Source organism: Cervus elaphus, chromosome 4 (genome assembly GCF_910594005.1).
Source record: "Cervus elaphus chromosome 4, mCerEla1.1, whole genome shotgun sequence".
Taxonomy (NCBI): Eukaryota; Metazoa; Chordata; class Mammalia; order Artiodactyla; family Cervidae; genus Cervus; species Cervus elaphus.
In genome coordinates, this window is record NC_057818.1 from 3464858 (window position 1) to 3478441 (window position 13584).

At 65.9% G+C, this 13584-nt stretch overlaps 1 protein-coding gene across 1 annotated transcript in view; it reads left to right on the forward strand.

Moving 5' to 3' along the window:
* The window catches only part of VAC14 (VAC14 component of PIKFYVE complex), a 76367-nt gene extending 63291 nt beyond the window's left edge, over positions 1–13076 (forward strand). Inside the window, exons 15-19 of the mRNA XM_043898023.1 lie at positions 4275–4449; positions 6216–6334; positions 7263–7342; positions 9103–9253; positions 12493–13076. Of these exons, the coding sequence (XP_043753958.1) occupies positions 4275–4449; positions 6216–6334; positions 7263–7342; positions 9103–9253; positions 12493–12655 (688 nt within the window). The 3' untranslated portion in view covers positions 12656–13076. The remainder of the gene's footprint in view (positions 1–4274; positions 4450–6215; positions 6335–7262; positions 7343–9102; positions 9254–12492) is intronic.
* Positions 13077–13584: the final 508 nt, after the last annotated feature.

Below are 13584 nucleotides of genomic sequence, written 5' to 3' on the forward strand. Positions count from 1 at the left end.
ACAGGCGCCAGGGAGACCGGAAGGGAGCCCGGGGACCCGGGAAGGCTTGGCCAACAGCGTGGGTGGGGGAACGTGGCTTCGCCGGTCCTGTTTTTGGAGGATGCAGGGGAGTGGGGTCATGGGAAGAAGTCTTCCGTCTTCTCCCAGAGCCACATGGCTGACTTTAGATTTCCCAGCGCGCTGTGCAGCAGGCAGCAGGCAGCAGGATGCCTCCCCAGGAAGAGTGCCCGTGCTCGGGCCCCTGCTCCTCCACGCAGGCCTGGCCCCCAGCTGTCCCCACCGTCCACGCCCCCCTCCTCTGTGCCAGCCCATGCCTGCCCCCCGGCCCCCTCTGTCCCGAAAGGACTGGGTCCCCTCCCTCTCTCAGCACCCCCACTACCAAGACGGCCTCCCCCAGACACCCTGCCCCATGCACCCCCGCCCACAGGATGAGCCCCGGGAGAGCAGGGTCTCCACTCCTGTGCTCTGCACTCGGCCCGGCAGGGAAGGCAGGGGTCTTGGCCCCCACAGCAGGACTTGGCCTGGCCCAGCGTGGTCCCAGTCCCCGGAAAAGAAGCGGCGCGGGGCCTTCCCACACCAGGACAGAGGGAGGACCTGCGGCCTCGGGGCACGGCCCGCACTCTCCAGCCCCCTGCCAGGCCGGCTGAGGTCTTCCTCCTGCCCACTCTGGCCCATGGTCACCTGCAGCAGGGGCTGTGGGTGGGCGCCAGGTTGGGCCCAGGGCAGCAGCTCCCACCGCGGCTGAGGCCGTTCAGGGGCAGTCTGGTGGGTGCTTGGCCGGTGTCTGTGGTTGGGGGACAGTGAGGAGGCTCACACCAGCCCAGCAAGCGTGGTGCGGCCCCTGCGGGCGGGCTCTGGTCCTGAGCCTTCCCAGCCCAGCGCCTGGCTTGGCCTTTTGAGGCTGCCCCTCTCTGTCTGTGCGTTAGGGAAAGTGACGGTCCCTCTCATGACCTGGGGGTTTCAGAGCCAGCGGAAGGTAGGCTGCTCCCCTGAGAGCCCCTGTGAGTGACACAGGGTCCCCTGTGGGAACTCGGACCTGGAAGCATGGGACAGTGGTCCATGCCGCAGCGGGTGGCTGGAGGAGAGGGGGCAGAGTGTCCTTGGGATCCAGGGGTGCACTGCGGGCCGCCCCAGGGCAGGTGTGGGTGGACCCCTGCTCTCCTCGGGCCTAAGGGGGCCCCCAGGTTGTGGCCTCCCAGACCCCACCCAGGTTCCCTTGCACCCCACTTCTCTGCCTTGTCCCCAAGTATTTTCCAAGCTATTGCCTTATCATGAATAGCACATTAATGTGGGTATTAAAAAATATGGGCAAATGTTTAATGCTCGCAAGCTGTGTTCCATTATTGATGCTCTGCTTGAGGGCCCGGCAGGCAGCCCAAGCGGGCGGGGCCTCCGTGGAGAAGTGATGACGCAGCAGCCCCGTGAGGCCGCCATCTGCCGGGCCCGCTGCGGGGACAGCCGAGCCCGCTCACCACGGGCTCCTAGGAGGCAGAGCGGGGAAGGGAGCCGGGCCCCTGGGTCTGAAGCCACTCCTCTTCCGCTGCGGTGGTGTGGCTGGGCCCCTCTGCTTGCGTGGGGTGCAGGCTCCGTGAGGTCTCAGGAGATACCATGGGGGGAGCCTGGGGCCGGGCCGGGGAGGCTGGCCCGCCTGTGCGGGTCACGCCACAAACTCAGGGTTGAATGGAAAGTGGCCCCTTATTTTTGGCCGTGCTGGGTCTTCATTGCTACGTGCAGGCCTTCTCTAGTTGCAGAGAACGGGGCTGCTCTCTAGTTCCGATGCACAGGCTTTTCATAGCGGTGGCTGCTCTTATTATGGAGCAGACTCTTGGTGTACGGACTTCGGAAGTTGCCGCCCAGGGGCTCGTTACTTGTGTCTTGAGGGCGCTGGAGTGTGCTGGCTTCGGTAGTTGTGGCGCTTGGGGTTAGCTGCTTTGCGGCATGTGGAATCTTCCCAGACTGGGGATTGAACCTATGACCCCTGCATTGGCAGGCAGATTCTTAGTCACTGCGGCACCAGGGAAATCCATAATTAGCACTTTTTAAGAAGCACCCCCATTGGGGCACGGAGGGTGAAAAAAGAAGCAGGGAGTCTGATTAGAAGGTGGCTTGGAATTGAGCAGGCGAGAGGGGCCGACCGGTGGCCCCGGGCAGGATGGCCGAGACGGGCCAGGAGGCAGGCGTGCGCTGAAGGCAGAGCCCTGGTGAGAGGGGCCCCGAGGGCCATGGAGGACTCTGTGCTTTGGGCTGCAGCAGCTGCGTGGGCACTGATGTCCCCTGAAGGCTGGGGGCCTGAGTCAAGGGGGAGACCAGGAGGTGTGCTGTGGCCCTGCCAAGCCTGAAGGGCCTTCTGGTCAAGCGGGCAGGGCAGCCACCAAGTGAGCGGTGCCCATCCAGAGGCCACCAGGGCTCGAGAGGCGCGTGTGGGAGCCACTCATCCAGAGACAGCTTTGAAGACATCCGCCGGCCCAGACGCAGCCCCCGAGGGTGCCAGCCAGAGAGGAGCCGAAGGTGACTGAAAGCCCCAAGGAGGAGGGCGTGGTGATGCGGACGTACTGAGCGCTCTGCTGTCCTGACCTTCTGAGGCCCCCTTGCAGTCGGGGCTTCTTAGGGACGCCGGGAGGCCGTGGCACCTGCCTCCGCGCCTCGCCACCCCCTTGCTGGTCCCTCTGCACCCGCCCTGGCTGTCCTCCGGCTGCCGCAGGCCCCCCTCCCGGGCCTGGGTCCCCGGGGAGCGCTGCCTGGCAGCAGCCTCAGCTGTCGGCCCCTGTCATGGAGACGGCGGCAGCTGCGGGCGACGGTCATTTGTGACCATTTGTCAGAAAGCGCTCCTTCCTCCCGCCCTGCCCTCCTGCCCCGTTTCTCTCCCACGGCCCTGGAGAGGGGGCCCGTCTCGGGCTGGGAGGGCCACAAGGGGACGGAAGCGCCGTCCGTGCTCTGCCGAAGGGCCACCCGTGGTACCAGCGCAGGACCCAGCCAGGGGTCCCGTCCCACATACCGCGCGCCGCACAGGCGATCGGGAGTCTGGGCGGTGCCCTCTGAGCCGCCCCCACGGTACAGGCAGGCATCACCCCCAGTTGGAAGGTGGGGAAACTATCCCACAGACACACTGGGTCACGCAGCTGGTCAGGAGCACTAGGCCCGGGCGCCGAGGCCCATCCTCCACCCACCCACCCCCCCCGCCGCCCCCAACAGCTTTATTTCCATTTCTTTGGTGGTTTCTGGCCCGGGCCTGCTGGTTCCAGCTGGGCCTAGGCTGGAGACGGCCTGCCTGCTCTTTGCACTTCGTGGTTTGGCCTCTCCGTTACCAAATGCTCTGGGATTTTTCTGGAGCCAGGGGTGGAAAAGAATCTTCTCCTGTCTGGCACCAGGGCGTGGCTGGTATTCGGAAGGAAGCAGGAAGCCAGACCCTGATAATGCTGAGTTCAGTGTATGTTCAGTGACCGGAGACAGAGATGTCAGAGGCTCGTTGGCTCCAAGTGGGGCTCATTTTGTTCAGCACCTTTGAGGCCTCAAACCCCTGTCCCCACAGGCCTGAGGCCAGGAGTCAGGCAAACAGACGTTGACCCCGGATGAGAGACAGGAAAGGGGGTGCCATGCTGGCACCAGCCCCCAGCAGGCAGGGCTCAGGGGCCATACCCCACCCTTCTTACCAGCCTTTGCCGACTCCTGGGTTTGCTCTTCTTGCTTCCAGAGGCCTTGAGATTCCCAGACTCCCAACAGGAAGGCCTGCTTGTCCCCGCAAGACCAGGCCTCTGTGGGCAACTGGCAAACCAGGGAGGTCTGTAGGCTTCCCTGAGCCCTGTCCTTGAGACCTGGTGTCACTGTTGACATCACCTTGGACCAGGGACCCGGGGAAAACTGCTTTCTTCCTCTGTTCTCTGGGTTCCCAGTTTTCCCTTTTATAAAATGGAGACTCCTTCCCAAAAAGCCCAAGCCTTATTCCTCCAGCTGTCTTTCTTGGGATTTCACATTCTGGCCTGGGGTGGATGGATAAATACAGCCTGTGGGGCTCTGGAGTGCCCGGGAGCTGTGGACCCAGCTCCACTGTGAGTGGCCCCCTTGGGCCCCCCAGAGGCCCAGGAGAGAGCAGGCTCCCTTGGGAGCTGGAAGATGAGCGAGAGGGCGCCGAGCCTGTGGCCCAGAGCCGCCTCCCCCGCAGGCAGCTCTGCCTCCTGCTTCATGGGGAAGCCATGTTCCCCTCTGCCCCCCGCCCCCCAGGCAGCTCTGCCTCCTGTTGCACAGGGAAACCACGTTCCCCTCTGCCCCTCCCCCAGGCAGCTCTGCCTCCTGCTGCACGCGGAGAGCATCTTCCACTCGATGGCGGACATCCTGCTCCGGGAGGAGGACCTCACGTTCGCCTCGACCATGGTCCACACCCTCAACACCATCCTGCTGACCTCCACTGAACTCTTCCAGCTGCGAAACCAGCTCAAGGACCTGAAGACCCCGGTACTCCTCACCTGCGAGCTCCAGCCAGTGTCATTCGTGTGCGCACGGGCGCGGCCATGCCAGCCCGCCCCGCGGTCCCCAGAGGTTGGCGGGGAGGAGACAAGGATGCGACCCGAGGCCTCCCAGTCCAGTGTCAAATACGGGTCCTCTTGGGTGGGCTGCATGTGAGTGCTAGCCACGGGTGTGAGTGTCCTTGGAGCTGCCCACTGTGAAGGGCTCTGCCAGCAGAAGACTGGGGACCCTGCTCCAGGGTCCGTGCCCTCCCTGACACCCCACCCCACCTGGCACTGCCCCCGTGCACGCAGAGCGGCTCGGGTTCTGAGTCCACCTTGCAAGCCCGGTAGAATCGTGCTTGCTGGGCTCTGCCACCCGGTCAGGGTCGGGCCTGTGGATACAACCCCACTGGGGTTCGGGCGTCACTGCTCTCCTCACCCTTCTTCTTGGCCTGGGCCCTCCTCTCCTGCAGAGGGACACATCTGTGTCAGCCAGGGTGTCATGGTGCTGTCTGGCCCAGGAGTTTTAAGTGAGGACCCACCAGGGCCGGTCAGAGAGAGCAGGGAGGTGCTCACCATTCTGCCAAACCGCCCTGGGGGACGTGGGTCAAAGGCCTTGCTCGGACTGAGCTGCGGAGGGTCCCTGGGTTGGCTTTCATCCAGGACAGGCTGGCGGCTCCGCAGCTTGTATCAGACTGTGCTGACCACCCTCCCCCTCAGACCCTGCACTGGCCGGTCTCTGGGGTCTCCAGGACATCCAGGCCTGTGCCTGGCGGCACTGGGGCCTGGCCTCTGGGGATGAGCCAGGCCACACCCCTGCCTCCCTCCTGTAGGGTGTTCCTCAGGGCAGGGGCGCTCCCTAGGGTGGGCTCCGCTCCAGGCAGGGTTTCAGGTGCAAGGAGGGCTGCAGAGGAAGGAAGATGTGGCTTTGAGGATGACAGGAAGGCGCTGCCTGGGAGAGGGGGCCGGGCCCTGAGCAGCCTTCCTCCCCGCCGGCACCCAGGCCTCCACGGCCCCCCAGCTCCTGCCGTGGAGGGCTGGGAGGGCGACTGCTGTTATCTGCCGAGCCAGGAGCCCAGCGCACAGGCCAGGCTCGCTGCCGGCAGGCCCTTGCGACCACAGCACGTGGCTCTGTGGGCCCAGTAGTAATGACAGGGTCTGAGGAGGAGCGTTTCCTTTGCGAGGGCTCATTCCGGCTGGGCTGCCACATAACAGCCCTGGGTGCCGCGCTGGCCCCCAGTGCCCTGCAAGGGGCCCGCGGCGAGGGGCGGGGTCATGGATGGGGGGTGTGGGAGCACGGATGGGGTGTGGGGGGGCACGGATCGGGGGGCGGGGCACGGATGGGGGGCAGGGTCCCGGGTGAGGTGTCTCGGATGGGGGGGCGGGGGAGGGGGCGGCAGGCACGGATCGGGGGCGGGGGCCCGGGCGGGGGGTCAGGGGGCGGGGTGTGGGCACGGATGGGGGGTGGGGGCCTGGGCGGGGGGTGGGGGGTGTCAGGGGGCGGGGCGGGGGCCCGGGCCGGGTGTCTGGGATGAGGGGGTGGGGGCCCGGGAGGGGTGTCTCTGATGGGGGGCGGGGTCCCGGGGGGGTGTCTCGGATGGGGGGCGGGGGAGGGGGGCGGGGGTCCGGGGTGGGGTGTGGGCACTGATGGGGGGCGGGGGCCCGGGCCGGGGGTGGGGGGGGTCGGGGGCGGGGTGGGGGCACGGATGGTGGGGCGGGGCCCGGGCGGGGTCTGCTGACCGCGCACACTCCCTCATCCCCCTCCTCCCGTAGGAGAGCCGGAACCTGTTCTGCTGCCTCTATCGCTCCTGGTGCCACAACCCCGTCACCACCGTGTCGCTCTGCTTCCTCACCCAGAACTACAGGCACGCCTACGACCTCATCCAGAAGTTGTATCCTTCGCTCACCATTCTGCCGCCCAGCCTCGGGGCGGTGGGGGCCGGTCCCAGCGGAACCCCCCCAGGCTCCCCTCCGGCCTGTGGCTTCAGGGCCCGTGAGGCAGTGAGGGACGCAGCTGAGGAACCGGGGTCATGTCGCAAGCCAGAGGTCGGGAAGGCTGCGTGCTTAGGTGAGGGAGCCCCAGGAGAGAGGCAGGGTGTCCTCAGCCCAGTGCTGGCGCGGGGACGGGGCGGTCGGACGGCAGGAGTTGAGCTCAGGGCCCTTTGGGGGCCGCCGAGCCCCGCAGAGGATGTGACCGGGAGAAGCGGAGCAGCCGCAGGGCCTGGGGTCGGCCGATCTCAGAGGAAGGCCAATCTCAGAGGAAGGTCAGGTTTTGTTTGGAACACTGTGAAGCAGCCCAGCTTTCTCTGACTGCGTGGTGTGTGACCTGGATCAGACAGCTAGTAGGAGGCAGAATTGGCCTCCTCCTCTGAGGCGTGGAGAACTGGGGTAAGGAAGGAGGGTCTGCCGCGGCCTTGCCTGGTGCCCGCATGCCGTCACACCTCCGTCTGCCCCTCGGCCCTGCTCGCGGCCACTCAGGCGGGAACGGGTCTGGCGGGTGCAGAGGAGAGGAGCAGGAGGGAGCGCGGGGACCGTCCTGCCAGCTCTGTCTGGAGGGGCGGAAAGGCAGAGGGAACAGGCCACTGTGCTTTGTGTCCCGAAGCCGCTCAGGCGGAAACGTGGCCTGAGCCCGGGAGCCAGGGTCTGGGGCGGGGGCTGCATGCTCCATGCGCCAGGTCAGCCCTGGGGCCACTCCCCCAGCCCAGCCCCTCAGACAGGCGGGCTGCCCCGGGGCCCAGCGCCCCCCACACCCCCACCCCAGCCCCTCAGAGAGGCAGGCTGCCCTGGCCAGCGGTGAGGCTTCCTTGACCACCCTTGCAGTGGGGACCTGGAGGTCACCGTGGATTTCCTCACGGAGGTGGACAAGTTGGTGCAGCTGATCGAGTGCCCCATCTTCACATGTAAGCGTGCGCCGTCCGGCAGGGAGCCCGTGGAGCCAGGCTCAGAGAGCGGCTCTCTGCCCCTGGGGAGGGAAGGGGCGCGGGCAGGCGCCCAGGGGCGCTTCTGGAACTTCAGGAATGTGAGAATGGGAGGACAGGGCTCAGGAGGCCGGCTGGAACAGGGCATCAGAACCTGCCTGTGCGCTGGCAAGAACCACCTGGGGCCGGCGAGGCGGCTGTCGAGGGTGCGCTCCCCAGCGCCCAGGAGCCAGCCCCTTGTCCCTGCAGAGCAGAGCCGGCATCCGCCGGCAGCTGACAGGCAGGCGCTGAGTGTAACACCCGGGCTGAGTATGCAGGAGGGGCAGCTAGCCCTGGCGAGCGTGGCTCTTGGGGCCTTACCTCATCCAGTACCTGCTCCCCAAAGCAGGCGGCTCGGAATGCAGCCCGCGTGCTTACAGTGTGGAAGTGAAGCCGGGAGGCAGCCCTGCTGACAGCCAGCTTCCTCCCAAGCCCAGCACCCAGGCCCTGTGCTTGGGCAGCACCCCTGACCTACTCAGGCCAAGCCCTGGAGCCCAAAGGCGACCCAGGGGCCGCAGGCTGCCCACCCCCCATCCAAACAAGAAGGCAGTTTCTCTACACAGCCGCCGTCTCGGTGACAGACACATGAGCGGGAGGGAGACCTTGTTCCAGCGGAGGGCATCAGAGCGTACCCCAGACGGCCACTAGACTGACATTTCACTTTCTCAGAAGCCTCCCAGAGCAGCCTGGCCTGTGCTCCCCGATGGCAGGTCCAGCTTAACCCTAGAGAAGCCGCGAACACCTCTCCAGGCCCAGGGCTTTCGCGCAGGGACAGCAGCAGAGTGGTCCACAGCTGGCCCTGCCTAGGCCCGTTCCCACCCTCGGCAGCCTCAAGCCCTGTGGTGACTGCTCTGCCCAGGGCCAGAGCAGGGACGGGGTTTGGAGCCGGCGCTGCTGGGCCTGGGGTGGGGGGGCTGCTGCAGGAGACCCCCGCGTCCTGCCGCAGCCTGGCCCCAAGGCCCGCGCGGAGCTGCCGGGTGCCGTGGTCTCCAGGGCTGTGAGGCTTGTCCTCCACCGAGGATCCTCGAGACTGGGCCTTAGACACCAGAAAGAAGCAAGTGAGTCCCTGGAAGGGCTCAGGAAAGCCGCGTGGTCCCGTCTAGTTGGGATCGTGCTGGGCAGAGCCTGGCTGCGCCCCTCCCATCTGGCACGGTGTGGGCAGGGCAGGTATCTGCTGCGGATGTCCAAGGCGTCCCCCAGACACTGCTGGGCTCGCTGTGTTCAGACACACACCAAAGCGCTTCCCCAGCCTGCTCTCCTTCAAAGCTGCGCCAGCCCAGCCTCTCTCCGGCTCACTTGTTCACAGCACTCTATGCCGCACGTGTGGAGCGGGCCCGGGGGTCCGTCGCGCTCCAGCCCAGGCCCCTCGGTGCCAGGGAGCAGTGGGCGTGTGGGGGGTTGTCAGGCTGAGGCGACTGTCGGGAAGGTTGGACAGCAGGCAGGGAAAGGCTGATCTCACATGATCACGGGGACAGCTCAGACACCGCTGGAGCGGGGGCAGGCATGCGAGGAGCCCAGCCACTGGTCTGGCCCCCTGGCCAGGCTGCGGTGCCATCAGAGCCGACCTGACCCCCGCCTCTGCCCTCCCTGGCCCCCACCTCCGCCCTCCCTGACCCCCGCCTCCGCCCTCCCTGACCCCCACCCTTCGCCCTCCCTGACCCCCACCTCTGCCCTCCCTGACCCCCTCCTCCGCCCTCCCGCAGACCTACGCCTGCAGCTGCTGGACGTGAAGAGCCACCCGTACCTGATCAAGGCCCTGTATGGGCTGCTCATGCTGCTGCCACAGAGCAGCGCCTTCCAGCTGCTGTCGCACCGGCTGCAGTGCGTCCCCAACCCCGAGCTGCTGCAGACCGAGTGAGTGCCCGGCTCGCGGACAGGGGGGACCTGGGCCCTCCCTGACCTCCGCCTCACACCCCCATCACTGCAGGCACTGTAGAAGGTTGTAGGTAGTTGGGTTGAGTTTGTCAAAAAATTTGAGCGCGTGCTGGAGTGACCCAAACAAAAAGTGCAGAGGGAGGATTTCATGCCCCGTTTCGGAGACTGTGTCGCCTGGAGCACATGGTGAGAGAGCTGCAGGGGGTCCCTCCCAGGTTCAGACAGCCCCCACCACGTGCAGCAGAGAGACAGCCCTGGGCCACGGCCTGCCTTGGGACGCCTCGGACCCTCCCTGCCCCCGAGTGGGGTGAGAAGCAAGGGTGCACACATGGCCACCCTGCTCTCGACCTGTCCACAGGCAGCACAGGTCCCAGGCTGGCTGCCTGGAGAGGCCCCCACGCCAGCCTCCGGGGGTGTCCAGACTCCCACCCTGAGCCCACGGCTGGCCCGGCCCCCGAGCCTGTTGGGTCATGTCTATATTTGGTAACCCTTGGAGGCTTTGCCTCATCCACAGGCATTTGGCATCCGAGATGGAAAATTTCACTTGTCAGGTCGCCATGGAAACAAGCAGAGCTACTGAGAAGATTTACGCTGAATGGAGCGCACCCAGCTTGCACCAGATGCCCTGTGCGTCTAGAATTCCCTCCCAGGCTGCACGAGCCCCTCGGCAGGCCAGGCGCCTCGCTCCCGCAAGGGGCCTCAGGCCTTTGCCCTTGCGGTGGGCGCAGGCAGCCTTGAGATGCCCCTGTGCCCTCTGTCCTGCAGGGCCTGGGGCACCACCCCCCCAACCTGACTGGGGCTGGACGTGCAGTCCCCAGTGGGCTATCTGCCTGCCCCAGGCCTCTCGGGGGGCCAGAGCCCCCAGGCCAAGGCCCAGCTGCTCGTGACACCGCTGGGTGACCCTCAGGAGGTGGCACTCAGCACTCGGGGTGCCCTGGGGGACGGGGGCAGCCATGGGTTTAGGTGTGGGTTTTATTCCCTCAGCTGGAGCACCTCTGGCTGCTGGGACTCAAAGCCCCTGGGCCTGTACTGTGCTTCATTGGCCTGGCCTCTGCTGGCCTCGCCAGTGCCTGATGGGTGTTAGGGTGTTAGGGTCGCCCTGGCAGCTCCTTGCCCCTGCACCCCGCTGTGGGCTGAGGGCTTGGGGACCCTGGCCACCAGTTAGGCTTCTGGGCCATTGTCTCCTCTGTGAGGCAAGAGGGAGCCTCCGAAGCAGAAGCTGGTGACACTCACCCGCCAGGAGCCGGGTGACAGGTGCATGGTGGCAAGAGCGAGGGCTGGCCTTGGGTTCTGGAATCCCAGCCCCGCGCTGCTGGCCAGGTGTCCCTCAGCCACTCGCGGCCTGAGGGTCATAAACATACAGGGAACACGAAGGGCTGAGCAGCGGCCACACCCTGGACTGGCAGGGGGCGACAGTGGGGCGAGCCTCCTTCCCAGCCTCCATGTCAGAGGAGCCCCCCACCCCCAGACACAGCCCTTCCTGCTCCCAAGACCCCGGGCGGAGAAGGGCCTGGCCGCAGGGGGCTGAGTCACGGGAGGGGCAGGACTTGCTGCCTTCGGGGCGCGGGAGCAAGGGGAGGCCCAGCCCCCCACCCCCGCCCGCCCAGCCACATCTGTGCACAGCACCCGGGATTTGCCGCCGTCGCTGGCATCTCCCTGGCAACCCCTAATCTCAGCCCCTCTGCATCTAATGCGAAGAGTGCTGGGGGGAGGAGCACACGGCCAGTGGGTGCCGGCCTCAGACGATGCACTTCAGCAGCATCTCTGGCCTGCCCATCTCCCCGTCTTCCGTCTACATGGGTGGGTGGCATCTGGTCGCCCCCTGGGGTCAGGGCTCCAGGGTGTCCCTCAGCCTCCTCGGAAGGGGGAGCTGCTCCCCTGTGGCAGTGACACCCGGGCCCCAGGAATACTGTGCCAGGGATGTCCCTTCTGCTTTCCCAAGGGAGCGGAAAACTGCAGCCGGAGCCTGGAATGCTGCCCACAGTCTGGCCCCCGAGAACGAACCCAGCTCAGCTCCTTGTGAGCTTTGCTGAACCAGTGTTGCCCGAGGCCCAGCTCTGGGGGGAACTAATAGTTCACCCCAGCAGACAGCCCCTCAAAGACTCTTCTCCCTCATTTTGGCCTCGCTGGAGGCAGATCCATGTGGTCTGGGAAGGATCCGCTTCTGCACTCTGAAGCCTGGATACCCTGGTGAAGGGCTCTCATGACGACTGTGAGCTGATCAGCTAAGCAGAGCATCTTTGGGCCAGTGGGCCCAGGAAAGAAGCAGCCACAGCCACACTCCAAGGTGTTTTCAGGCTGTGTGTCTTTGTCAGGGAGGGAACAGGCTGAGTAGGGGTCCGGGCTGCTCTGGATGGCGTCCCAGCCATGGGAAGAGTTCCCGCTGCCCCTGGTCCTGGTGTTTTCTCAGAGGCACCTTCCAGGCTCTGACCATCGGTGGACTGCGCCCCACCAGGCGCCAGGTTCATCAGTGAGGGGTCCATCTGAATGAAGCACTGCTGTGACTCCCCCAAGCGGACTGAGTTGCTGGGCCCCAAAGGGACATGGTTGTGGCTGCAGTGGCCCCCGTTGGGCACCTAGGCTGGGACTGAACACGGGGCAGCTTCCCCCCGTCACGTCTGGTGTTGCAGCTGCGCAGTGCAGCACCGTGCTACAGGACGGGGCAGCTGGGCGGGCACTCACAAGAGGAGTTCTCAGAGGCGCCAGCTGCCCCGCGGTGAGACCAGCTCTCCTTCCCCAGGCACAGAGTGACTGCGGGCCCCTGGGCCCCAGAGCTCAAAAACAGATGTCCTGCCAAGTGGAGGGCCAGTGGACCTCGGCCATCCCTGTGGTCCCCGGCCTCAGCCCTGCCCCTCCCCCGTCTCCCTGGACCCTGTTCCAGGCCCCAGCTGGCTTCCTGGCTGGCTGCTGGCCCTGGCTTTCACCCCAAAGGGAGCCACTCATAAACAGGAAATGCTTCCCGATGTGATGCCTGCTCTGGGCGCCGTTGCCAGCCCACAGGCTGAGGGCCTTATCCAAGCGGCAGTGTTGACTGGTCCCACCAGCTGTGGGGGAGGGGGTGCTCTGGAGCACTCCACTCTTTGGGGCGAACAGTTGGGGGTTTGTCGGGCCTGAGGGACACGTGTCCCGAGGTTGGGCTCCACCAGCCTGTGGCCCCCTCCGGCAGCCCCCACTTGCACTCAGGCCTTGACGCTGAGCCCCTCTGCCCCCTTGCACAGAGACGGTGTGAAGGTGGCACCCAGGTCGCAGAAAGCAGACTCCCCGGGCATCGACTACGCGGAGCTGCTGCAGCACTTCGAGCGGGTCCAGAAGCAGCACCTGGACGTGAGACACCAGCGGAGCGGGCGCGGGGACCACCCGGACCGGAGGGCGCTCCTCTGACGGCCTGGCGCGGAGACCGGCCCTCGGAGTGGGCCGTGAGCACTGGGGCTCTGCAGGCCTCCTCCCCGCGGCACCCAGGGCTCTGCCTCGGGGGCAGGGTGGTGGGCTGGAGGCGCTGACCACCATGCTGCTCTCAGCCCAGCCCTGGGCCCCCAGCACAGCCAGCTGCACTTGGGATCAGACAGAGCTGGCTTCCCACCAGGGTGGGGCCGCAACCTCAGACATCCCCGTTTTCTGGAATCGGGTTCTTTCTAACGCTCTCTTATAAAGAGCTTGACACCCCCCAAGCCCACCAGAGCTCTGACCTCATGCAGATGTGTGTACATACATGTATATGCGTCTGTGTGCACATAGGGACCAGCACAGAGATTCGTATGAAGGACGCACCCCAGCCCCAATAAAGAAGTGACAGAAAACTCTCCACCCACGCCTGGCCTGCTCCTTCCCACGGGTGCCCGCCCCGCTGATGCTCAGCTGCCCTGGGACCTTGCTGCGATCCTAGAGACCTATTCTCATGCCCCCAGGCTTTGGGAAGCCTCAGATAGGCCCACTGATCTCCCAGGTGGCTCTCGTGGGGCCCTGGAGTAGGAGAGAAAGGCCTTGGGTGGGCTTTTCCCCAGAGGCTCAGCATAGGCCCCGGAGGGTGGGTTTCCCCCCCTGGAATCTCCAGGACAGGAAGACAGGCAGAATTCATCATGGCCCACGTGCACACACATGCGCATCCTACGTGTGTACCCAGGCATCAGAGAGGGGAGGAGGGCTCGCCTCTGTCCTGCTGGTCCCACGGCCCCAAACCCTGAGGATTGGAGCCCACCATCCACAGAGGCCCGGCCTGGGGCACCCCGCGCAGGTGGCATCAGCACGGGCCCTACTTGGAAAAGGAGCCAGAGAACTTCTGGAGGAGGGTCCAAACTCCTGTCCTGGGGATA